General features: G+C 54.4%; 1 protein-coding gene across 1 annotated transcript in view; it reads right to left on the minus strand.

Annotated features, from left to right (window-relative positions):
• The window catches only part of EXOC6B (exocyst complex component 6B), a 252,425-nt gene that overhangs the window by 192,450 nt on the left and 35,060 nt on the right, over positions 1–24,915 (minus strand). Inside the window, exons 2-6 of the mRNA XM_042021952.1 lie at positions 20,875–21,040; positions 14,919–14,966; positions 13,902–13,992; positions 13,710–13,755; positions 10,079–10,283 (exon numbers count right to left, since the gene is read on the minus strand). Coding sequence (XP_041877886.1) covers positions 10,079–10,283; positions 13,710–13,755; positions 13,902–13,992; positions 14,919–14,966; positions 20,875–21,040 — 556 coding nt within the window. The remainder of the gene's footprint in view (positions 1–10,078; positions 10,284–13,709; positions 13,756–13,901; positions 13,993–14,918; positions 14,967–20,874; positions 21,041–24,915) is intronic.

Raw genomic sequence — 24,915 nt, forward strand, 5'->3', positions numbered from 1 at the left:
TGGAGGGCCAGGAGGCAGGGAATGGCTTCCCAGTGGGAAAGGGGAGCTTGGGCTGGGATGTTGGGAAGGAATTGCTGGCTGGGAGGGTGGGGAGGGGCTGGGCTGGAATTGCCAGAGCAGCTGGGGCTGCCCCTGGATCCCTGGGAATGCCCAAGGCCAGGCTGGACACTGGGGCTTGGAGCAGCCTGGGATGGTGGGAGGTGTCCCTGCCCATGGCAGGACGGGAAGGGGATGGGCTTTGAATTCCCTTCCCACCCATCCCATTCCATGATTCCACAGAGCAGAGCTGCTGTTGCATCTCCAGTTTTCATCCCCTGCAGTACCAGGAGAATTCAACCTCTGTTCTCCACTCTAAAATAACACAGCAACAACAGAACCAAAGGAATTACCAGTGACAGCGCAATAATCAGGAATCCCATTTTTTCTCTGGAGTTCTACTGGATCTGGGATCCAACCTCTGGAGCCCAGAGCAGCCACAGGTGACACTTCCACCTTCACCCTTCGATGACCCAGCACAGAGGACAAACCCATCCATCCCCAGCATAGAACACCCCCTCGGTTCCAGAGAGAAATCCTGATTTCTCCCAGAAATCCGGCCTGGGAACACTGGAACAGAGCCTTCATCAGCTTCCCTGATGAACCAAGAAGTGATGAACCAAAAGTGCTGAGCCCCACTCAGATGGCAGCAGGTGGAGACCCCAAATGGACACCACTGGGGCGTCCCAGCCATCCCTCCCCTGTCCCCACAGGAACCTGTCCCGCTCCAAGGAGCCGGGAAAGGGAAGCAAAGCCGGGCCGGCCTGGAGGAACTGAAGGACGTTTTTCCCCCAGAATGAAAGCTGTTCTGAATTTGCCATAGATGGGAATTAGAAGAAGATGTGGAGAGGCTGAAATGACCTGAGCCTGTCAGCAGAACTTGGGGGTTTTGTAGAAAACCTCGGAGAGGAGGGAAGTTTGGGCTGCTGCGGGATCCCCTGGGTGGCTGCTGCAGCACCCGGTTGCAATTTGTCCCGCAGTGTCACGGGAAGGGCAGGCAGCTCGGCCCCGTTCCCTGAGAACTGAACCACCATTCCTGGAGAACTGGAACAAGCCCAGCCCCCGGCATTAACCCACCTCCACCTCGACAGCAGCCCCAGAGTGAATTCCCCCGGGATCGGAGCCGCTCCCTTCCACGGGCATCGCTCACAGCCCAGCAGCACCGAGCGCTGGACGAAGCTCCCTGGGAATTCCACGGCAGCGGCGTTCCCAAAAGGGGATTTTGGTCCCTGCTGCACGAGGTTTCACGTCCGTCATCTGCAGGAAGGATCAAGTTTTGCTCACCTGGACAAAAAGCCCAAATCTGAGCCCAGGGGCTGTGTGGGGTGGGGGTGGCACACGGAGTTTGTGTCCCCGGGTGTGACCTTGGCACAGCACCAGGGTTTTGCCACAGCTGCCAAGGATTTGGCAGCTCCAGGTGAGGACCTGGAGACTCTGAGCTGGCTCTGAGCATGCCGGGACAGGGAAGGAGTCCTTGGCATGGGAATGGGATGGGATTTATGTCCCCTTCCCTCTCAAACCATCCCATGGCTCCACGGCTGTGGGACACCAGGAATGCTCCCAAAACCTCCTCAGCTTCTCCTCCACATCTCCAGAGTGCCAGGGCAGGAGCAGCGCCCAGCTGGAGAGCACGGAGAGATGAAACCACTCTGCGTTACCAAAACCACCCATAGAATTTTTAAGAGGAGAAATCCGGGAAAAGCCAGTCCATTTAAAGGTTAATTAGCAGCTACATTGCGATGAGCCGAGGAATCCATCATCCTGGGCAGCAGCATCCCGATGGGAGCCATTCCCAGGGATTTCTGCGGTGATTCCATCCCCTCTCCTGACAGGGCCGTGCTGCCCAGAGCCCTGTGCTCCTCCACACCAAACCAGGCACAAAACTGAGTTTATTTGGGCTCTGCCCGAGCTGCCTCAGCTCCAGAGCTGGCATCTCCTCGGCATCCTGGTGCTCCTGGCACAGCCGTCCTGGGAGCCACTTCCCAGCCCCGCAATGAAAACCAGGAGAAGCTGGAGCAGGAAAAATCACAGTGCCCAACCCAAAAATCACAGTCCAGGCTGGGTGAAAGGAGTTGAACTCTTTCCCAGCTGAAATCCCATAAACACAACAGCAACTCCTGAGGGCTCAACGGAAGGAGCAAGGAGAGCTCCTGCCTCAACCTGGCACTTTCCCTTTGCCTTATTAATTATTAATTATTATTATTAATTATTATTAATTATATCACAGTGGTTGGAAGATGTCCATGGCCAGGCTGGATTTGGTTTGGAGCACCCTGGGATGTGGAAGGAGCCGAGAGGTCGGAACTGGATGAAGGCCCCTTCTCAACCCAATCCAGCCCATGATTGGAAGAGAAAGGATTTCCAACACCTCTGGATTTCAGGACTGTTAAAAGGTCTAAAAGGCAGCCACACAAAAAGCTGGGCCAGAATTTGACTGCCCTGTGGTTAAACTTTGGATTTTCTGGTGCAGCCATGCCCAGAGAACGCGGATCCGCTGCTGGGACCCCCCAGGCCCCGCGGCCGTTACTCACCCAGATGCTGAAATAAAAAAGGCCATGATTTAGCAGTTTCATTTCTGAGGTCATAAAAGGAACTGAGAGGGATCCCCATTTATTAATAAAGTTCCTATGGAGTATAAATTTTCAATGCAGACTTAAAGGCACAGAATTCCTCTTAAATAAACAGCGAAACCTCCCCAGAACGCCAGGAAACGGGGAATAAAAAGCTCTTTTATGACAATAAGCACATTTGCACTCCAGGTCTGTGATGTGGGAGGGAGAAGGGGGAAAGCACAAGGAAGGGTAGGGGAACAGAACCTGCTGAGATCTGCACAAAGCCCTCAGCACCTCCCCAGATGTGTCCTGGCCCTACAACGTTCCCGGTGGCTCCGGCTGCTTTTCCCATCAAGGGCTGCCCCATCCATCCCAGCCCTGCCCGGCTCCCACGGCGCCGAGGGATCACATTTAACCTCAAGCTCCTGGCCTGACATTTCACTCATGAACCACTTCAAAAACCCTTCCCAGTTCTCAGATCATTCCCATCTCCTCCTACTCTTTTTTCCCGTAGTTCTCATCCCATCCCAAGACATCGCTGGTGCCGCTCGGGGTCCCCAGGTGCCGGGCAGGGGATGGAAGATGGTGACAGACCCCACAAAAAGCCACCTCCTGGCTCCAGGATTTCTCACACCTCATCTCCAGAGCCCCAGCGAGCAAAGAAAACCCTGGAGGTTCCCAGCTTCAAAGGCTGGACTTGATGATCTTGGAGGCCTTTCCGGGCCTGGATGGATCCGGGACTCGGTGACGGGAGCGGTGGCTCCGGCTCGGGGCAGACACTCGGGGAGGCTTTGTCTCAGAAAGCTTCCAGATCAAACACGAGTGGCAAGCGATGAATCCCTGCCCAGAGAGGGCTGCTCAACACTCTTAAAATAACAGATTCTGGGGCCAAGGCTTAATGAAAAAATAGCAGGGTCTTCCAGAGCCGTCTGAGGTTTCCATCCGGCGCTAAACAAAAACTCCTTTTACCGTCTCCCTCGAGTGGGTTCTCCGAGAGGTTCAACAAAGGATGCTGAGGGCAGTGCCCAGCGGAATTCCCGCTGCCCATCCAGCTCCTCCTCGGCAGGGAGGAAGGGGATGGCTGTAAACATTCCTAAATCCTGAGACTATCTAAACCAATCTTTAAATAAGATGAGAATATTTAAACCAGAGCCCTCTCAGTGACACCTCTCCTATCCATCGTTTCTCCAGTAGGACACGGCATCCCACGGCTTGTGGGTGCCTCTTCCCAAAATCCTGCGAGCCCAGCCCGTGGCTGCCCATCTCCCCGCCCATCCCTCCAGCCCCAAGGATGCATTTCCTCTCCTAAGACTTTAATATCCCAAGCAGACAAGCAGCAGGAGCGAAGATTAAGAAGGTCTCGTTCCTAAATTTGACTGGAGAATCAAATTCCCGCTCCCCAAACCTGCCCAGGAGCAGAACCCCCCATCCCATTATCCCCAGCCCGCTGTGGAAATCCTCCCAGCCGCCGGAGCGACCTCTCCAAAGGCTCTCCTGCTGCATCCAAGCCGGGAAAATTCCCTTCTTTTAATAACCAGCCTGATTTTGGCTTGTTAAGGCAAACCCCCGGAATGGGAACCAGCAGGAAGTTCAGCTCCGAGGGTGCCTCTGGAAGTCCCAGGGCAGGATAAATCCCGGCCCCCGTGGAGCAGGAGCTTCCAGAGGCTCTGGCTGAGCCCAGCCTTGGCACGGGCACAGCCAGCCCACGTGGCAGGGACACAAATCCCAGCCAGGGCTCCGTGACCTCTGGAGAGCAGGGAATGCTGCCGGAGTGGCAACGTCCCGGGAAAGGCACCGGGATCCAGCGGACCCCAAACAACAATTCCAGCTGTGCTGCCCAGGGCTACCCAGAGCCCAGAAATGCCAGGGATGAGGATAATCGGGAACACGAGCCAAAGTGCGTTTTTGGAACGCTTTTCTGGGCCGTCAAAAGGCCACGGGGCAGTGTGTGGAGAGCGGGAAGTGTCCCTGTGTCGCCCGGAATGTCGGGAAGCGCTGGCTCCTGTGGCTCTGGAAGCGGGCAGGGAAATGGGGTTGTGTTCAAACAGAACCCAGGGAGGGCCAGGATTTCCCAATGGAATCTCCGCGTGCCACGTCCCACCGATCCCCAGCATTCCCAGGAAAGCGCTCCGAGTCCCTCGCGCTCCACAGCCCGGGCACAGCCACCTCCGAGGGGATGCTCCAGGGTGTGCAGCAGCTGCTGCAGCTGGCTCAGGGCTCCAGGGGTGGGATCCCTGCCCAGTGTGGGAGATGTTCCCACTGGGGGCCGGGAATCAGGCTGGCCTGGAGCGTCGGGACAGCATTGGAGCAGCAGCTTTGTCCTGGGCAACCTCCAGATCCTGAGGGCTCTGCTGCCCTTCCCATCCCTCATCCCCTTCCCATCCCTCATTCCCTCCTCATCCCCCACTCCCTCCCCCTGGATTCTGCACCCTCCCACCCCACCCCTGCACCCCTCAGGTGCTCCTGAGCTCACCCAGCAGCCCGGAGCTGCCCCACGTCGCCCCGCTGTGCTCCACAGGAATCCCGGGAATCCCAGAGCCCCAGCTCTCCATCACACCTGTGTAATCCCACCAGTGCCAGCATCCCTGTGGAGAAATCCCAGAAGAGCTCACCAGAACGGAGCAGATGGAGCGGCCCAGAGCCAGCACTGCTGGGCAGGACAGGAGCCGCTGCTGCGAAATCCCATCCTGGCACCCAACCTCGAAAGTGCAGTTTGCCAAGGAAGAAGGCTCCGGGAGCTGGAGTTCACCCCGTTTTTTCCATGGATTTGTGGCAGAGCAGCAGGAAGGGCAGCTTGGGCACGAGGCAGATTTTTATAAAACGCCAATTTTCATTTAAGCGTGAAGAAAATGCCACGGTGGCACATTTCATTACTGAACCAATGGATTAAAGGTGGGTTTGGAATTGAAAAACAACCGACAGATGCTCAGGACTCCACACGGAGCCACTCCCAGGACTCCTGGGAAAGATCCACATCAAACCCAGTTCCATTTGGAAGAGTCACCAGGAGCACCGAGCAAACACCCAAGGGAACTTCCATCCCCCCATAAACCCAGGGAACTCGGGGTCTGAATTCAATCGAAATCCAGACATCCCTAAAATCCTTGGGATGATCCTTCAGTGGCTCTCCCTGATCTCTGAGCTGCAGGGATGGGGTGGGAGGCGAGGGAAGAGACCCAAACCTGGATCTGCATCCCGGATTTCACACACAGCTCTTGTTCCATGGAGTCCATCCATGCCCTGAGGAGCCCCATCCCCCCCAGGTGACGGCCAGCACAGCATTCCCACCAAAATCCGAGCAGCGCCTCCGTGTTCACACCCGCTTCTGTTGGCCAGAGCAGCTGGGGCTGCCCCTGGATCCCTGGCAGTGCCCAAGGCCAGGCTGGACACTGGGGCTTGGAGCAGCCTGGGATGGTGGGAGCTGTCCCTGCCCATGGCATGGGGTGGGATGGGATCATCTTTAAAGCCCTTCCCAATCCATTCCCATCTCCAGGCTGCCAAGGAGAGAAAATGCCCTGACCCAACCTCACCTGGTGGCACGAGGATGAAACATCCCCTTCCACCAGCACAGCTGGAATTCCAGCTGTTCCGACTCCCACTGCTGGATCAACCTGTTCCAATTCCTCCTGGATCAGCTGGTCCCACCTCCTACTGGATCAGCCTGTCCAAAAATTCCTCCTGGATTAGCCTGTCCAAACTCCCACTGGATCAACCTGTCCCATTTCATCCTGGATTAGCCTGTCCAAACTCCCACTGGATCAACCTGCCCCATTTCATCCCGGATCAGCCTGTCCCAATTCCCACTGGATCAACCTGTCCCATTTCGTCCTGGATCAACCTGTCCCAGTTCCTACTGGACCAACCTATTACAACTCCCATTGGATCAACCTATCCAAAAATTCATCCTGGATCAACCTGCCCCAATTCCTCCTGGATCAACCTGTCCCAACTCCCACTGGGATCAACTTGTCCCAATCCATCCTGGATCAACCTGTCCCAACCCAGATCCCCACCTACCCAAGCCCAGCTCTGCCACTGCAGCATCCCGGTGATTCCCATAAATAAACTCCTGCTTTTCCTGCCCCTCCGGAAAGGCAGAGCTGACTCTTCTGGCTGTCCCCAGCACCGCATCCCCGACTGCCTCTTGCCTGGGCTGCTTTCGGCCCCTGGCTCGCAGCAGCACCATCCCCATCCTCCGCATGCCCGGCACATTCCGGCCGCGGAGCGAGATAACGAGGCCGGCCCGGATATCAGCACGTGTTAACGGGATGTAATTCAGGCCCAGCCAGCCTCGAGCTCAGAGCCCTGTAAAAAACCCCACCAAAACCCAAACACACACGCAGGTTCACGGGGCCAAAGTCCACGTGGAGTTCAAGCGTGTGCAGCTCCTTTCATCCGCTCCAGGCCGGGTAATTAAGAACAAGATTTGGAACGCGGCGAATTCCCCCGGAATTTAGGTAATAAAGCTCAGACTGGGATAAAACCCAGGAGGGAAGGAGTCCGGGAGAGCTCCTGGGCGGGACAGGGAGCGCTGAGGTTCCCCTGTGAGACCCCGGGAATGCCTCACTGAGTCCATCCCAGGAGGGGCTGGGAGCTCCCCCGTTCCCGGGAGCGTGGCCATGGCTCCGAGCACTGCTGGCCAGATCCTGCTGATTATCACAAAATGAAATGTTCAGCCCTTGTCAGCGGCAGCCTCAGATTTGTAATGTTACAAAAACCCCATTTCCTCTCCCATTGTAGCGAGGCCTCCTCCGTTCCCGCTGGTGAAATCAAACAATTTTAAAGGAATTTATATGATCCTAATTTAAACCGAATGCACGGAGCTGCCAATCGCGGCTCCCCGGCTCTCCAGGCCTCCTGCCAGCTCCACTCCTTCCCAGAGCTCCCATCCACATCCCGGCCAGCAGGTCCAGGGAAAACACCCAGCGACCCCAGCCACCGTACTGGTGGTACTGGGAGGGACGCCCTGCGGCCAGGGGACACCGAGCGACCCCGCACAGCGGCAGCTCCGAAGCTCCAGCTGCTCCTCCTTCCCCCCCACGGAGCTGCAGGATGGACACAGCACCTTGCTCCAGTCCCAGGATCGCTCCTGGGATTTCCCAAGGGCAAGTGGCACATGGAGCTCCCTCCTAATCCACACTGAGTCCAACCTGGAGATAACTCTGCTCCCACAAAGGGTGAGAGAAAACCCTCCTGAAGCCTGCACATCGCTCCCATAGAACAGCAGGAAGCGGGGATTTGGAGAAGCTGGAAGATGCAAAATTCCCTGTATTATCCACAGGCAAATTGAAGACAAGGGGCTCCAGGAGAGCTGCAGAGGGACTGGGGCCAAGGCCTGGAGGGACAGGAGGCAGGGAATGGCTTCCCAGTGGGAAAGAGGAGCTTGGGCTGGGATGTTGGGAAGGAATTGCTGGCTGGGAGGGTGGCGAGGGGCTGGGCTGGAATTGCCAGAGCAGCTGGGGCTGCCCCTGGATCCCTGGGAATGTCCAAGGCCAGGCTGGACACTGGGGCTTGGATCCACCTGGGATGGTGGGAGGTGTCCCTGCCCATGGATGAGGTGGGATGAGATGAACTTTAAGGTCCCTTCCATTCCATTCCATTCCAAACCATTCCATGATTCCAGGAAAATCATGCACGAGTTGCTCCCCAGCTCTGTCTCCCACAGGATGAAGAACCAACTTCCCCCCATTATTTCCAGGGAATTTTAGTGACCCCTCATTCCAGGCTGGTCCCACTCGCTGCCCCCATTCCCTAATTCAGGCAGAGCAGGAGCAGCCAATCCTCAGCTCCCCCAGAGCCTGTCCTGGTTCTGCAGCTGGGAATATCAGGAGGAGGAGGAGGAGGAAGGGCTGGAATTGATGGGAAGACACCGGGAGAAGCCACAGGATTCCTTCCCTCAGTGCAAGAGATGGAGAAGGAACGGAGCCCTGGGAGCAGGAGGGACGGGAAGAACGGGAAGAGCAGCACTGTGGATAGGGAAGGGACGGAAACACAAACCTAGAGAAGTTTCTCCAACCAGAACAGCAAAAAAGGTGCCTGAAAGGATGGAAATTTCTCCAAATTGATCACCTAAAATCCATGGAAACGTGGCTGGATGTGCACATCCCTCCTCACCCATCACATCCACCAGCACAGTGCCAGGAGATTGGAATCCTCTCCCGGAATTCCTGGAACTGGATATTACCAGACAACACCAGCACCCTGTGATGTCCCTAAAATCAATAAATATCCTTCAGAGGATAAAAAAATGACTTCATTAAATAAAGTGCTCATTGTGTTAATTGGGCACCAAAGAGAAATGGAATTCCTGTTCCTTCCCAGCCCCAGGGACCAAGGAAGGATCTTCCCAAAGCTCTGCCTGCCCCAAGGAACACGAGGAGTATTTTTGTATGGAATTCTGCTCCAGAAATCGCTGCCTCAGGTAAATCCAGCACCTGGAGCCCTCCCAGCCATCACCACTGGGCACATGTGGCTCCACATCTGGATTGGGAGGGGTTTCAGGAAGGTCAGTCTGAATTAACAAGTTTGCTGAGCTCTCAGGTGCCAGCTGGCCCCTCCCCACAGCTCCATCCCACAAGGAAAGACTGGCTTGGCTATCCCAAAAAAACCCAGGAAGGAGCTGGGAAGATAAAAAAGGCACTGAAACACGGGGAATCAAATTAACTCATAAAATCCCCCAGTTCCATCCTGCCACAGAAAGGCTGGGGGCTGTAAGACACAAAACCGAACTCGTCTGTGCCCACAAACACAGCAGCAGAACCCCAGCAGCTCCTGGAAAATTCCAGCCAAGTCCTTCGCATAAATCAGCATCCGCCACCACCGGGGAAGGGTTTCACTGCCCAGGGCAGGTGACAGCTCACGGCTCCTGCACTCCAGCAAAGCCCTTCCCAGGAGCAATCGCAGAGCTCTGGGATGAGAGGAACTGAGAGCCAAACACCCAGCAGGAGCGGGAAAGGCAAATCCTGGTTTAAGGCACAGCTGGGGATGTTCAGTTCATCAGCTCACCCTGTACAGAATCAGCCACGGGAAAGGGCAAGGGAGCCACAAGCCAGGCTTAGCTGGGATTTAAAACCACTTTAGGATGCAAAATAAATCAAATTCAGTGCACAAACTCCTACTTTTTTATCCCAAAACTGGGAAATCAGCCTGGTGTCTCCAGGTCTCCCAGTAGCACCAACTCCCTGCGCAGGGAAGTGGAAGATAGGAGTGGAAAATACGAGTGGAAAATGGAGTTATGCACCTCGGGACTGCCAAGAAACCACGGAAAACCCCAGCTGGGAGAAGCCAATGACACAACGGATCATCACTTCCCAACGGTCTAAAAACCAGGATAAAACTCCAGGAGTAACCATGGAGAACCAACCACTCCTCACCCAGCAACAGAATTCCAAACTCAACCCACTGCCTCGGGCTGGAAAAGCAGAACTTCCACACGACCGATCCTCCAAGCTCTTCCCGAAAAGCGGCCGCTGCCATCCCCCCCATCCCACCTGCTTCATGGCCGTCTCGCCGATCTTGTCCGAGTGCTTGCGGATGCTCTCCAGGAAGTCCTTGAGGTCGGACATGGAGAGCTCCTTGATCTCCTCGCGCAGCCGCGGGATGTTGTCCACCATGACCTTGCAGAAGCGGTAGTGGCTCACCTGGGGCAGGAACGTGTGCTCCAGGTGCTCCAGGGTCTTCAGCGCTGGGTAGTGCCTGGGAGAGCAGGAAAAGGTCAGGAGCAGCCCCAGCCCCACCCCATTCCCTCCGGAACGTGGAGGGGTTGGAAGTTATCCGACACGACTCAGCTCCAGCGGACCACGGAACCACGGGGACCTGCACGCCCATCCCCTGCCTGGGCTTCCACCAGCCCAGGGTGGCAACCCCTGACAGGGAGACGAAATCCTGGAGCTGGGAACATCCCATAAATCCTGCGGGCTGATCAACCAGCGCCTGACTCATCGGTTAATAATTAATTAATTAATTAATTAACACCCAAGATCTGCTGCCGACACAGACCTTGTAAAGAGCCTGGAGGTGCAAGCTCAGCTCCCTTTCCCTGGGGATTCCAGGATCTGATCCCACTTTCCCCCTCCTAAACACCACATCAAAACCACTTCCCACCCAAAGGGTTTTTTATTTAGAGGGGAAAAGCCTGGATCCAAACCCCAGATCAGGGATCCAACAGATCCATCAGCCCCTGCCTCCCCATCAGCTGCTGGATCCATGCCCTTCTCCGTGTTGGAATAATTCATTTCTCCATCCCAAAATGAATATTTTATACTTCTCAAAATGCAGGAATCCCACGGATAACGAATTCCTTTTTATTGTTGGTCATGCCCCATTCAGTTCGATCCTCCTTTTCTGCATGAAAGTGAATTTCAGATGGGAAATTGAGCCGAGAAATTCATTTGTCTCAAATGCCCTCCCGTCTTTTCCCTCTGGAAAGTGGGAATCCATAGGATTTGCCATTTCCTGGGATGTGGAGCCACCCTGGATGGCGATATAAGATTCAAGACCATCCTCCTGCCCTAACCACAGACCTGGTCAGAAGTGAAAAATAATCAAAAGGGAACCACCCAGGAAGGGTTAATAGGGTTTAACAACAGAATAAACCAACACTGTGTAATAAAGGTTATATATTCTATAATCAAATAAACAGATTTATTATCAATAAATCTCATGTCAGCCACTTTGAGGGGGAATCAAGGGCATTTCAGCTCACACAGCCTCGGAGAAATCCTGGGCAAAATTCCACCTGGAATTTTGGGGGAGAAGCAGTCTTTGGTCATAAAAAACCACAGGAACACCACTGCAAACCCTGCCATTCATATTCCATTCAGGATAATTCCCGCCTGAAGTGCCGGGAATTCTTTCAGCCCCATTCCCAACACCGATGGATTCACCCCTGACTGGGGGGCTTCCCAGTGGGCAAGGTGTGACCAGGGATTCAAATCAAAGCCTCTGCAGAGAAACCTGGGAACGAGCAGGGAGCCAGGGATCCACCCAGAGGGATGAGCACCCACCAGGGATTTACCTTTCCGGGAATTCTCTGGTCCCATTCCCTACACAAACCCCCCGGAGCAGCTCCCAGCTCCGTGTCCCCGGGAGCTGAGGGGGAAAAGCAGGATTTTGATAAAATCCGGGCTCAGAGGGGCCTTTTGGGGTTGTTTCCCTGCTCCTGCTGGGCATTGCTCAGCTCCAAGCAGGATGAACGTTCCCAGTGGATGCACGAGCGTTCTCATGGAGCATCCAGGCCTGCAAGGAAGCTGAAGAGGGAATTTCTGTTGGGAATTGTAGTGCCAGGAGGCAGGGAATGGCTTCCCAGTGGGAAAGGGGAGCTTGGGCTGGGATGGTGGGAAGGAATTGCTGGCTGGGAGGGTGGGGAGGGGCTGGGCTGGAATTGCCAGAGCAGCTGGGGCTGCCCCTGGATCCCTGGGAATGCCCAAGGCCAGGCTGGACATTGGGGCTTGGATCCACCTGGGATGGTGGGAAGTGTGGAATTAGGTGATCTTTGGGGTCTCTTCCAACCCAAACCATTCCATGATTTTATGATTCCATTTCTCACTGCTTGGAGACCCCAAGACAGAGCCAGGACAAGGTCAATTAAAGGGTCTGATCCCTCCAGAGCCCTGCAGGACCAGGAGGAATCCCTGGAGCCAGAAATTTTAGGGTTCCCCAGTATTTTCCACACATCTCAGCCATGGGAAAAAGGCTCTTTCTGTCCCTACCTTAATTTCAGGCCAATGGCAGAGAAATCCTCCCTCTCCATCCCAATCATTCCTCTGGGATCAGCCCACACTCCTTCCCCGCCTCCATCCCATGGCCATGGATTCTCCATTTGGAAAATCCCAAGCTGGTTCATGTGAACATCCCCCAGTTCCTCCTGGCTCAGGAGTTTATTGCCCCAAACCCAGTCAATCCCAAACCCAAGCCCTGGCTGCCACCCTGGAATGATCCAAGTGAGACCTGGAGCAGATGAAAAACATGGAATATCTTGGGCCGTGTGTGGTGAATGGAGCCATCAAATCCAGACAAAGAAAACCGGAAAAAAACTGGCCAAGGCTCCCGATATTCCTTAAACGTGGCTTCCAGCTTGGATTCGTTTCTGAATGAACCAATCTCAACAAGGGAGGGAAAACAGCGACGCCATTCTGAGCAGCAAACCCCGGGAATGCCGTCCAGAGGGAGGGGGTGGAGCAGCGTGTGGATTCCCTGCGGGAATTCCCAGGGATCAGCTCCACTCCCACTGCACATCTCCCAGCAGATCAGCCCCTCGCTGCTCCCCGGAATGCTTGGAGAACCCATCCCTGCCCTGGAGTGCCCCAGGAAGAGCCAGGAGCTCTGGGAACAGCTCAAGGAGCCCCCCAAAGCCCTCCCAGGCGCCTCCGAGGGGTCACCTCATCTGCTCACCCCACGCCCAGCAGGGCGGGAACAAATCCCATCCCTTCTCCCGAACATCCAGCTGCTCCCACACTGCGGGGCAGGCACGGAGCAGGGATGGGGCCGCTTTTCCAGCCTGGCATGCAGCTGGAGCCGCGCCTTCCCCCTTCCAGCAGCTGCTCCGTGCCCAGTTGGCCACCCCTGGGGCTTCAAAATCACTCCATGCCACTCAAACAAACCAGGATTCCTGCCAACATCCCAGATTTTCATCCCTCGGCATCCCAGCAGATGCGGGGTGGGGAAACTCCTGGATTTACAGCCCAGCACTCCCAAATTACTGAGGAATTATCTCTACAGCCAAAGAAGTTTTCAGGTTTCTCCCCAGCTTCCACCATCCTGCTGTTCCCAGCTGTTTGGATCCCGCCCACATTCCCTGGAATCTCTCCGATCCTATCGGGATTAGGATTACGGCATTCACGGAATAAAATGTAGCTGATAACACGCACTGATTGCACGCACAGCAGTGCTGAGCTTCCATGAGAAAACAAGGAATCCATTCCCAAAACCTGAGCCCGCTGCCATCCCAACTCTCGGCTGTCCCGCAGGAGGCTGAGCAGGACCGTGAGGAAAACCAGCCAAAACCCAGGGAATTTAACCTGGAAAGGCTGGTTTTGAACTGCTGGGAAGCTCCTGAAATTATCCAGCACCAAACAATTCCTTGGATTCTTCCCATAAAACCCCAGTTCAGAGCAGATTTACCTCTTGGATTTCATCTGCTCCCGCAGCTTGCTGTACATCTCCAGCACTGGGAAAAGAAGGAAAACACGGCTCTGAGACAGCAGCACACAGCAGAGAGTCGGGAATTCAAACAAACAGCTCCGGGAAGGAAGCAAAAAGTTGGGAATTCAAAGAAAGAGCTCCAAAAAGGAGGAACGAGGGGAGATTCCTCACCGGGAAGACACAGCGTGAGTTTATCGACCGTGGCCGAGATGTTCCTCTGCTGCAGCCGGCACTGCTTCAGCTCCTCCATGGCAAGGATCAGCTTGGGAAAACGGGAGAAGCCCCGTTAGGATCAGCACACGCCCGTGGTGTCCATCCCAAATCCTGCTCTGGTAAGCGGCTTCCAGCAAGTGGCAGGAATGTCCCTGAATTCCCTGAATTTCAGCAGAGGGAGCAGCAAAACCAAAGGCATCGAAGCAGCCTTGGAGCGCGTCCCGTGGATTCCAAAACATTATCTCCCCCTCCTGTTGGAGGCACCGCTTCCAAGATTTCTGGTTCCCAAAGGCAGGATGTGGCTGCTCGCTCCCGGGGGATTCGCCGCATCCCAAAGCTAGCGGGGATTTCTCAGGGCTCAGGCTCCACCAGAAAATCCTGGGATGTGGACAAGGGGAAGCCATGGATACCAGGCCAGGTTGGACTGGGAATTCTCATCCCAAGACAATAGGATTTCTCAGGGCTCAGGCTCCACCAGAAAATCCTGGGATGTGGACAAGGGGAAGCCATGGATACTTGGGTTGGACTGGGAATTCTCACCATTCCAAGCTAACAGGGATTTTTCCAGTGCTTGGATTCCAACAGAAAAACCTGGGGATGTAGAAAAGGGAAAACCAAGGACACGAGGCCAGGCTGGATGGAGAATTCTCCTCATCCCGAGCTAACAGGGATTTTCCAGCGCTCAGGCTCCACCAGGAAAACGTGGGATGTGGAAAAGGGGAAAACATGGATACAAGGCCAGGCTGGATGGGGAATTCTCATCCCAAGCCAACAGGGATTCCTCAGTGCTCCAAGAGAGAAACCTGGGGATGTGGGAGAGGGGAAAACAAGGACACGAGACCAGGTTGGATGGGGCTTGGAGCAGCCTGGGAGAGCAGAAGGTGTCCCTGCCCATGGCAGGGGTGGGATAAATGGTTTTTATGTCCCTCCCATCCCAATCCCGGCTGTAATTCCAGGACTGGATGCATCACTTACTTCTTTCCCTTCGTTCTGCAGCTTCCGGTTGGTGTCCGTCACTTGGTTCTGCAGGAATATTGGGAAGAACACAAAGCACACCCCATAAATCAGGACAATGTTTTTCCCACCGAAACAAAGTGTCCATAAACACCACCCCTCCCCACGGCTCCCATTCCATGGAAAAGCTGTTTATTGCTGAGTTAACGGCCGCTGCCACCGGGGGACGAATCCAGGGATTTTCCTCCTTGCCACTGGAGAAAAGGGAAAGGCAGCGGGAGTTCAGAGGCGTGGAAGCCTCAAAATGCTGGAGTTTTCATGGATCCAGACTGGATTGTGATCCAAAAGCTGTTCCACTTGATTGGGGGAGGAATTAATTCCCTTCTCCATCACCAAATAAATTTAGGTTTTAACTCCTTCGTATCCCAGCAGGAAAGGATTCCTTACCAGGAGCTTTCCCTAGAAATAATTATTTATATTTATAGGAATCCCTATAAACTTCCTTTGGATCTTCATCTCCCTCTGGATCCTTGCCCCTGGCTGGTGTAAGAAGGAATTATTTATACACCTGGGATAAAAACCTCTGTGCTGGATCATCCCATCAAGCTGGGGCTCAGAACTGGAAAATTTCCCACTTGGCAAACCTGAGGATTCCCTGGAGTGGGAAGAGCCCAGCCCTTCCCAGCCCCAGTGGGACCCACAGGAGAACAAAGGGGATTTCGGGGCTCATCGGGATGGAAAATCAGGAGCTCTCCCATGATTTAGCCAACAAGTGGGAAGAGGCCTTTGGGAATTCCCCTGGGGTCAGGCAGGGAAGGGCTGTAAACCCCGGGACAGCTGGAAAAACCAACGCAAACTTCCCAGCCAACATTCCCAGCTCCAGATCTCCAGCAAAGCAGCAATTCCAAGGGAATTCCAGCAGGACTGCTCAGGGTTCAGGTGCCTCCCATCACTCCGAGGTTCCCATGCCATAAAACCCCTTTTTTTCCCCCCAGAATATTCCTTGTGCCGCTCCCGAAGCTGGAAATGTTCATTTCCAGGCTCGTCCCTGTAAGAGGCTTCGGGTCTGATCCCGGCTCTCCGCGCACTGGGAGCTGCTGCTGGATTTCTGCCCCATTTCAGGAACTAATTCCTGCCTGTTTCCCGGAGTTCTGCTCGTTCTGGAAGCAGAAGCTTTCCCAGAGCTTGGAAAACACCACGAGCTGGGAACCAGAGCCCTCCCAGGGCTTTGAGGAGTGTGAGATCTCAGAAATCCACCTGAGAGCTTCGCTTCCTTTGGAATAACCATGGAAATGAGGAATTTTTAACGAAGTTCACCCCAGGGAAGGAACAGCCCCGGGGGGCTCTCCCGTTCCCCAGCAGGATGCGGATGGAGGAGGAGGAGCAGGAGCAGCTCCAAGGGGGATTGGGAAGGAAAAACCATCCTGGAGCAGGAATCCAGTGGGGAGCAGCTGAGGGAGCTGGGAAGGGGCTGGAGAATTCCTGAGGGAGCTGGGAAAGGGGCTCAGGCTGGAGCAAAGGAGGATCCAGAGGGATCTTTTCCCTCTCTCTGGAATTCCCTGACAGGAGGAGGCAGCCAGGGGGGATTTGGGATCTGTTCCCAGGGAACAGGGACAGGAGGAGAGGGAACGGCCTCAGGCTGGGCCAGGGGAGGCTCAGGGTGGGTATTGGGAATATTCCTCTTGGAAAGGGCTGTCCAGGCCTGGCAGGGACTGCCCAAAGAGGCAGCGGAATTCCCATCCCTGGAAGGATTCAAATCCGTGTGGATGCAGCCCTCGGGGAGGGGGTTTAGTGGAAACACAGTGGTGGCTGGACTCGATGATCTCCAACACCTTCTCCAACCTGAACAACTCCATGATCCCACAACCTCCCTCCTTTTTGAGCTCACCAGGTCGGACAGAAGGGGAACCTTGGATTCATCCACATAAAATGGATTCAGGATCCATTTGGTTTTTTCCCCATTGGAAAAGATCCCAGGCAACCACAATTTTCCAGCTTCCACCAGGAAGGTTTGTGGTGCTCCCAGCAGCAGAACCCTCAAACCCCACAAGCTCCCTTCAATTCCCACAGCAGCCACGCTGCTTTTGGAGCTTCCCAGGATTCAAGGAGAGGAGTTATCCATGATTTCCCCTCACACTGCTTCCCTCCAGCATCTGCATCCCATCCCTCCCCCTCCTGCAGTAGCTGCAGCTCTCCTGGCTCCCTGCCCTCCCCAAAACCTGCTCATTTCCTTTACGATGTATGGAGCTTTTACGAGCGGGAGCCCAGCATCTCTTCCAAAGATTATTTGATTTGCTCAGATCCTGAAAATCCCACCAGGAGAAAGGAATCCGTGTCGGGTAATTTAAAACCACTCCAAAATAATGCCGAGGCTGGAGGAGTTCTCTGTTGAAATTACACAGCAATCCCAGCTCCAGGAAAAAGCAGGGAGAGAGCGGATCCCTGCACGCTCCGGGTTTTCAGGGGGCAGGGGTTGTGTTTGGGTTTGTTCCGAAAGTCTGCAGGCCTGGATTAAAACAGGGATGATTATTTACACAGACCCCGAGCAGCCAAGCTGGGCTTAGCAGAGCGGGGATTTGCTAATCCAGGCCAGACACCCAGAGGGGGACAGACAGGTGGCATGGATGGGAGGGATGAGGCACCGGGAGCACTCCAGGGATCTGTGGGACAGCCAAGCTGTTCCTTCACCCACACACCCAGAACGTGCAGCTGGGGGCTCCGAGAGTCCTGTGGGATCATTCCAGAGGGGGAAAATGCTGGGAGAGAGGAGCAAAGGAGCCCTGGGAATGGCCCCTGCTCTGGATCCATCCCTGTCCCTCGCAGTGACTTCCACTCCCGAGGGAAGGGACAGCCACCGGAGCGATCCTTCCTGGTGGAAACTCAGGAAGTGCCAGGAACTGCTCCCAGCTCTCTTCCCGACATAGGAGGGAAAATTCCTTCCTGGAAAGGGCTGTCCAGGCCTGGCACAGCTGCCCAGGGCAGGGGAGGAGTCCCCATCCCTGAGGGATTTAAAGCCATGGATGTGGCTCGTGGGGACAGGGGCAGTGCTGGGGATGGTTGGACTCCATGGGCTCAGAGGGGTTTTCCAACCTGAATCATTCTGGGGTTCTGTGAAATTACGGAGGAAGAATCTCTGGTTTATGCCTGACAGCTCAAAAAGCTCTAGAATTAAAAAGGACTTTGCAGCCACGTGACCTGAGATTGCTGGAGAGGGAAGGACAGCCCTACATGGGATAACACTGGATGAGGTGGGATGAAAATCCATCAGGAATGACACAGCTGAGTTGGAGAATCTGGGAATGGGTTGGGTGGGAAGCAACATTAAATCCCATCCCATTCCACCCCTGCCATGGGCAGGGACACCTCCCACCATCCCAGGTGGATCCAAGCCCCAGTGTCCAGCCTGGCCTTGGGCACTGCCAGGGATCCAGGGGCAGCCCCAGCTGCTCTGGCAATTCCAGCCCAGCCCCTCCCCACCCTCCCAACCAGCAATTCCTTCCCAACATCCCATCATTCTGTCCATGTAATGGCAGAGGAGCTCCTCTGCTGGTCACAGAATCCCAAAATCATCATGGTTGGGAAAGATCACAGAGTCCAACCATCCCCAGCACTGCCCAGGCCAGCACTGCCCCACATCCCCAAGGGCCACATCCACAGGGCTCCGAAATCCCTCCAGGGATGGGGACTCCAAACCTCCCTGGGCAGCTGTGCCAGGCCTGGACAGCCCTTTCCAGGAAGGAATATTCCCAGTATCCACCCTGAGCCTGCCCTGGCCCAGCCTGAGGCCGTTCCCTCTCCTCCTGTCCCTGTTCCCTGCCAGCAGAGCCCGACCCCCCCGGCTGCCCCCTCCTGTCAGGGACTTGTGCAGAGCCACAAGGTCCCCCCTGAGCCTCCTTTGCTCCAGCCTGAGCCCCTTTCCAGCTCCCTCAGGAATTCTCCAGCCCCTTCCCAGCCCCGTTCCCTTCCCTGGACAGCTCCAGCCCCTCAGGGTCTCTCCAGAGCTGCCCCCGGCACTGGAGGTGCCCCAGCAGTGCCAGCACAGGGACGGGCACTGCCCTGGCCCTGCTGCCACTCCAGAGCTGGCACAGCCCAGGGGCCACTGGCCTCCATCGGCCTCGTGCCCACCTGGGCACCCCGAGCTCGTGTTCAGCCAACTCCTGCTCAAGGAGATCAAGTTCCCAACCCAGAGCTTGGCCTATTTAGGGAAAAACGGGGCAGAAGATGCAGTGGTGAGGTTCTGATGGGGCTTGAGTTCATTTGGGGGCACCCAGAGGCACCCTGAGAGCCCCGGGGCTGCGTGACACACGAGTGAGAGAAGGTGACACATCCACGTCGAGCTGAGCGCTCCTGAAACAACAACGGGGACGTTGCTGCAAAAACCAAATCCTACAGAACAGCCCCGAGCCAGGAGCACACGAGAGAAGGCTCCGAGCAGGGAGGGCCCTGCTTTCATTGCTGCTTCCTCACGGGTTCAAAGCCCAGCTCTACTGAGAAAAGCCTGAGATCAAATAGAGGATGAATGGCTGGAACCAAACCCACTCTCACCACTGGATCCACAGATGATTCCCAAGGGAAAGCCTCACAAAGAGGGCTCCAGGACTTTCTGGGGATGTTTTTGCCATGTGCTGCTTTATGGATCACATAGGCCTGGAAATCAAGAGAGATCCTGAGGGGACAGGGATGGACTTCACAGTGAGCCACCAACAAAGGGGCTGCTGGCAGAATGGGAACCAGCTCCGAGCAAACAAACAATGTGGAATTCTTGGCTGGAAAACAATGGCTTAGGAAAAAAAAAAAGAAAAAAAAAAAAAAAAGAGGGGAAAAAAATAAAAAAGGACTTATTTCATGGTAATTCCAATGGACTCATCCTGCAACAAACTGCTGGGTGAATTCTCCTCAGGACATCCCTCAGGAAGGTGTTCCTGAGAGCAAAGCCCTTCTTGGGGATGTGTGAAGTTAGAATCCTGCTGGGAAATGCCCCAGGTGGCTTGAAATCAGTAAATAAATGTGTTAAAAGCAGCAAGCAGCACCCTGACCTCGAGCTCTTCCTTCTTTTCCAGAAAATTTGCTTTTTCTGACGTTTTCCCTCATGTTTTAGAACTTCAGCTTTTCCAGAGCCCACTGAAGGGTCTCCCACACTCCTGGAACACCAGGAAGGTCCTTCCCAACAGGACAGGCCCCACTCCACTGGAAAATCTCCCAGTGCTGGTTCCCCACAACTTTGTGGGAGCCCCAGGACTCAGCCCCACTCACCAAGTGACTCTTCTGGGAGGGATTTTGGATTTCCAACCCAGGTCCCACCTCGCTCCTGCAGGAAGGGACGGCCCAGCTGCCTCTCCCTGCCCTCTTTGGAGTTGTGGAGGAAAACCAGGAAGGTTTTCACACTGATGTGCCCCCAAATTACGGAATATTGGTATTTTAAGGCACAGGAACCAAGCTTAAACCCCAATTCCACCTGACCCCGAACACCTCCAACCTCCTGGTCCCTTTTCCTCCCCTGAAGCCACCCCTATTCCACACTATCATCCTACAAGTGGCTTTTTCCACACATTACTACACACACTCTGCCAAGAACTGGGTAAATCCCACTCTCCCTCATTTTCCTGCACAGTTTTAAAGGCCACAAGACCTATTTTAGCTGAAGAAACTGGGATAAGGTCCATGAGGAAAAGCACTTTTCCTAATTAAACGGGCTTGGCTCTAAGTTCTCTGATGCTTTTAACGCACCACGCCACTCCAGCTTGCCCTAATAATTATTACATTTTCAACGACCAACCCATGGCTCCAGGAAGAATTAGGATAAATATTTCTATTTTTAATTTCTTTAATTAGAAATGCTCTGGGCCAAAGGAGAAAAGATTCAGGCGGTTCCACAGAATCCCAGAGCGGCTGAGGTTGGGCCACCTCACCCCCTGCTCCGGAGGGGTCACCTAAAAAGAGCTGCCCAGGGCAGGCTCAGGCCAGGAAATTCCCTCACCTTGAGTTTCTGGGCTTCGCCCCGGACCTTGAGCAGCTCGGTGATGGAATCCACGAAGCCCTGGTAGTGGAAGTTGCACATCTTCTCGATCTCCCGGTCGTGGTTGCGGATCCGCGCCTCCAACTTCTCCATGAAGCGCCCGTGCTCCTCGCCATCGTACACGGACCTGCGGGGACACGGCGCTGCTCAGCGGCCCAAATCCCGCCCCAAAAAAGCCCTCCTGGGATGAAGGGACGGGTCATAAACCAGGCACCAAAGCTGCGTTTAAAAACCTTTCTATTCCAAGTTTCTTTTCCTTTTCCCACCGTTTTGGTGTTCCCTCAGAGACCAGAACAGGCCAAGCTGGGCCTGAAATGTTTCTTTCTACCCTTCTTTTCCTTTTCCCACCAGTTTGGTGTTCCCTGAGAGACAAACCAGGCCTGAAATGTTTCTATTCCAAGTTTTCTTTTCCTTTTCCCACCGTTTTGGTGTTCCCTCAGAGACCAGAACAGGCCAGGAGCACCTGAAACAAAGGTTTGTCTTTGAGTTGAGCCACCTCTGACCCCCCTGTCCAGAAATCCCGCCTGGAGAAGCCTCTGGGTGCTCTTTGGGCTCCGAGGGTAAAAGGGACAATGGAAAACAGGATCTCCACAGCTGTCAAAATCCCCTTCCCTCCACACCCCAAATTCTGCCAGCACAGTTTTAACCCCTGTTGATAAAAGACCAACAGAGCTGCTGGGGACACCACTGGACACACATCCAGTGACCAGGAGCGGTAAATCATGGAATGCCAGGATGGTTTGGATTGCAAGGGACCTTCAATCCCACCCCATTCCCACCCCATCCATGGGCAGGGACACCTCCCACCATCCCAGCTGGATCCAAGCCCCAGTGTCCAGCCTGGTCTTGGGCACTGCCAGGGATCCAGGGGCAGCCCTAGCTGCTCTGGCAATTCCAGCCCAGCCCCTCCCCACCCTCCCAGCCAGCAATTCCTTCCCAACATCCCATCCATCCCTGCCCTCCCTCAGCTTCAAACCAAACAGAAGGATGGAAGTTAAAACCAAATTTCTCTCCTTCAAACGTCTCCCCAGGAGGCAGAGGGATCGGGCCACACGCTGGGATTTCTGGGGTTGCTTTCCTGGTTTTTTACAGCAAATATGGATATTTGCAATGCATCGTGGCAATCCCACCCCTGGCCCTGCCTTTGGGGAGTTTTGGCTCCTAAACCTGAATTCCCTCCCAGTCCAAGAGTTAAGTCTGGAGTGAGGTTTGTGGAGCTGAGCTTGTGTCAGATACTAAGGCCAAATTAGGGATACAGCGGATTCCAGGCAGCCTTTAGAGAGAAAAGACGGGGATGACAGAGCTGACCAAGCTGGAAGAACAAAATACTAAAAATTATGAATCACAGCAGCGAGAAGCAGCATTCCAGAAAGAATCAGAACTCCAGGAATCCAGCTGGACACAGGAAATCCTTTTTCCTGAGAGATCCATGCTCACCGCTCCCTTTGGAGAATCCCATCCCTGCAACCCACAGAGGCCTCAAAGAAATAGGGAAAATTACCAAGACAGAGTAAAAGCTGGAGAAAATCTATTTAATTTTTATTCTTTCAGACCTGCCCAGGCCGTTTCAGCTCTGCAGGTTCAGGAAAATGCTCTCAGTGGCAAAACAAAAATGCCACAATTTTAAAACCTCTTTAAAGTCGGTGTAAAAGAACCCAGACACCCGGAGCAGGCGATGGCGAGGACACTGCCTCCTCCTGGTTGGTCTAAAGGTGGAAAAAAAGAGATAAAACCTCCTCAGATTCCAGGAGAGGCACCACTGGAGCGATGCTCGTGGGTTTGCCTCAAAGTTTCGTGGAGTTCTGGCGGGTGGGATCTGAAATTTGGAGCCCGAGTGCCACCTAGTGCTGCACGGCCTCTTAGCAGGGCCTCCCCAAATGATTCCGAAGGATTCTCAGCCCAAAGATGGGAATTCCGATGAAAACGAAAGGTGGATGAGCTGTGCTTGCATTCAGGGATAAATTAAAACAAAAAAACCCGCAGCAGTACTGACGTGTTGGTGTGCACAGGGAAATTCGGGATTTACATCTGATTGGGGGAGGAGGGGGGAAAATTCTCAAAAGTACTTAAAATGTCCAGGAAAAATTCCCTGTGGAGGTGGCAAAGCTCGGATGTAAAGGCCTGATGAGTAAAACCCGGTTTTTATCAGAAATTCTATTATTTTATTCTTTTTTAGCCAAACTTTAGTGTGGAAAAAATAAATTAGTGTCAGGCAGGAAGGAAACACCAGCCCTAAACAGGCCCTGGACATTCCCCCTGAGCTCTGCTGCTCATCCTGGATCCCTTTTCCAGGGAAAACCAGCCCTGGACATTCCCTCCTGAGCTCTCCACTCATCCTGGATCCCTTTTCCAGGGAAATCCAGCCCTGGACATTCCCTCCTGAGCTCTGCTGCTCATCCTGGGTCCCTTTTCCAGGGAAATCCAGCTCTGGACATTCCCTCCTGAGCTCTCCACTCATCCTGGATCCTCTTCCCAAGGGAAAACGAGCCCTGGCCATTCCCTCCTGAGCTCTGCTGCTCCTCCAGGATCCCATTCCCAGGCAGAACCAGCCTCCTCCATCTCCCTCCAGAACATGAGGGAGCAGGGAACAGCCAGGCCAGCCCCAGATCCAACGCTCCAAAGCTGCAGGATGGCCCCTGCAGCACTTTGGGATGGTTCTGGCTCTGGAACCTCGTCCCACGGGAACGCCGTGGTGACTCCCAGCTCCAAACAAACCACGTTAAACACTCAGTTTGACGGTGCCAAGAACAAACCCCGAAACCCCAAATTCCACCATCACCACCTTCCACACTGCTTCCCACCCTGGCTCTGGTATGGATCCAATTTCCTCAGCCGACACCAGTCTGGGAAAACCCTCCTGGTGATCCCAAATGCTGGCCAGGGGAGCAGCGTCACCCCGCTGGCACTGCCAGGGCTCTGCAGATCCACTGGCTGAGCCCCTTTGTTCCGTATTTCTCCCAGATTTCCCACACCTGGGACATTCCCTCTTCCTGCCTTGCTCTGGATTCCCAGCTCCCTCACTCCCATCCCCACGCTGCTCTACGGACATCTCCAAACACCCACCACAGCCTGGAGCTCCACGGAACTCCCCTGGAGCAGCCAGGAATTCCGGAGGCACCGAGGGTGACGCCCAGAAACCGCTCCAAAAGGAGAATTAGGTGCCACTCGTGTTTCTGGGTGTCCATAACCCCGACAGCACAACGCAAAGATACAGCAAGGAGCAAGAAAACAAGGATTAAGCTCGGTTTGGGCTGATCCCTCTGTTGGTTTTAAGGCTGGGACTGAGCTACACAAAACCATCCTGGAGGCTGCTTTTTGGGGTTTTTTTCTCTTTTTTCTCCTTCTTTGCCATAAAAAAATAAAAATTAAAAATTGCTGGTCAGAAAAGCTCCTCCACAAAAAGGCTTTTGATTAAAAAAGTCTGAGGCAGAAGGGCTGTCCTGCAGGCACTTATCTGGGAATTGTGGAGCAGGCTGGAATTCTCCCCCCGCAGCCTCTGCTCTCCGACAGAGCGCTCTGGTTTAGGGTTTTTAAGTGCACTCACTAAACATCGAGGAGGACTTCAAAATCCCTCGGATTGGATTGTTTAGTTTCACAATTTCAGCATCTGTTAAAAATCCACTTTGGTTTTGGTTTTTATTTTTTCTTTTTCTGAAAGGTCAAACTGGAAAAATCTTTCCAGGAAAGCCACAAATGGATCAAGAGCTCCCACGTGCAAAGTTCATCCCCCAAAATAGGGGCAAACCAAAGCTGGAGCAGAGGGAGCAGCCAAACCATTAAAAATGGGATGTCCCAGACGAAGATCTGGCTGTGCCAGGGGTCATAAAGTCATGGAATATCCTGAGATCCACAGGGATCATCCAGTCCAGCTCCTGGCCCTGCCCAGACCCCCCAACAGCCCCACCCTGGGCATCCCTGGCAGCGCTGTCCAAACGCTCCTGGAGCTCTGGCAGCCTCGGGGCCGTGCCCATTCCCTGGGGAGCCTGGGCAGTGCCCAGCACC

This window comes from Corvus kubaryi, unplaced genomic scaffold (genome assembly GCF_017639235.1).
Source record: "Corvus kubaryi isolate FWS band 111438036 unplaced genomic scaffold, C.kubaryi_AGA036_p1.0 37182, whole genome shotgun sequence".
NCBI classification, from domain to species: Eukaryota; Metazoa; Chordata; class Aves; order Passeriformes; family Corvidae; genus Corvus; species Corvus kubaryi.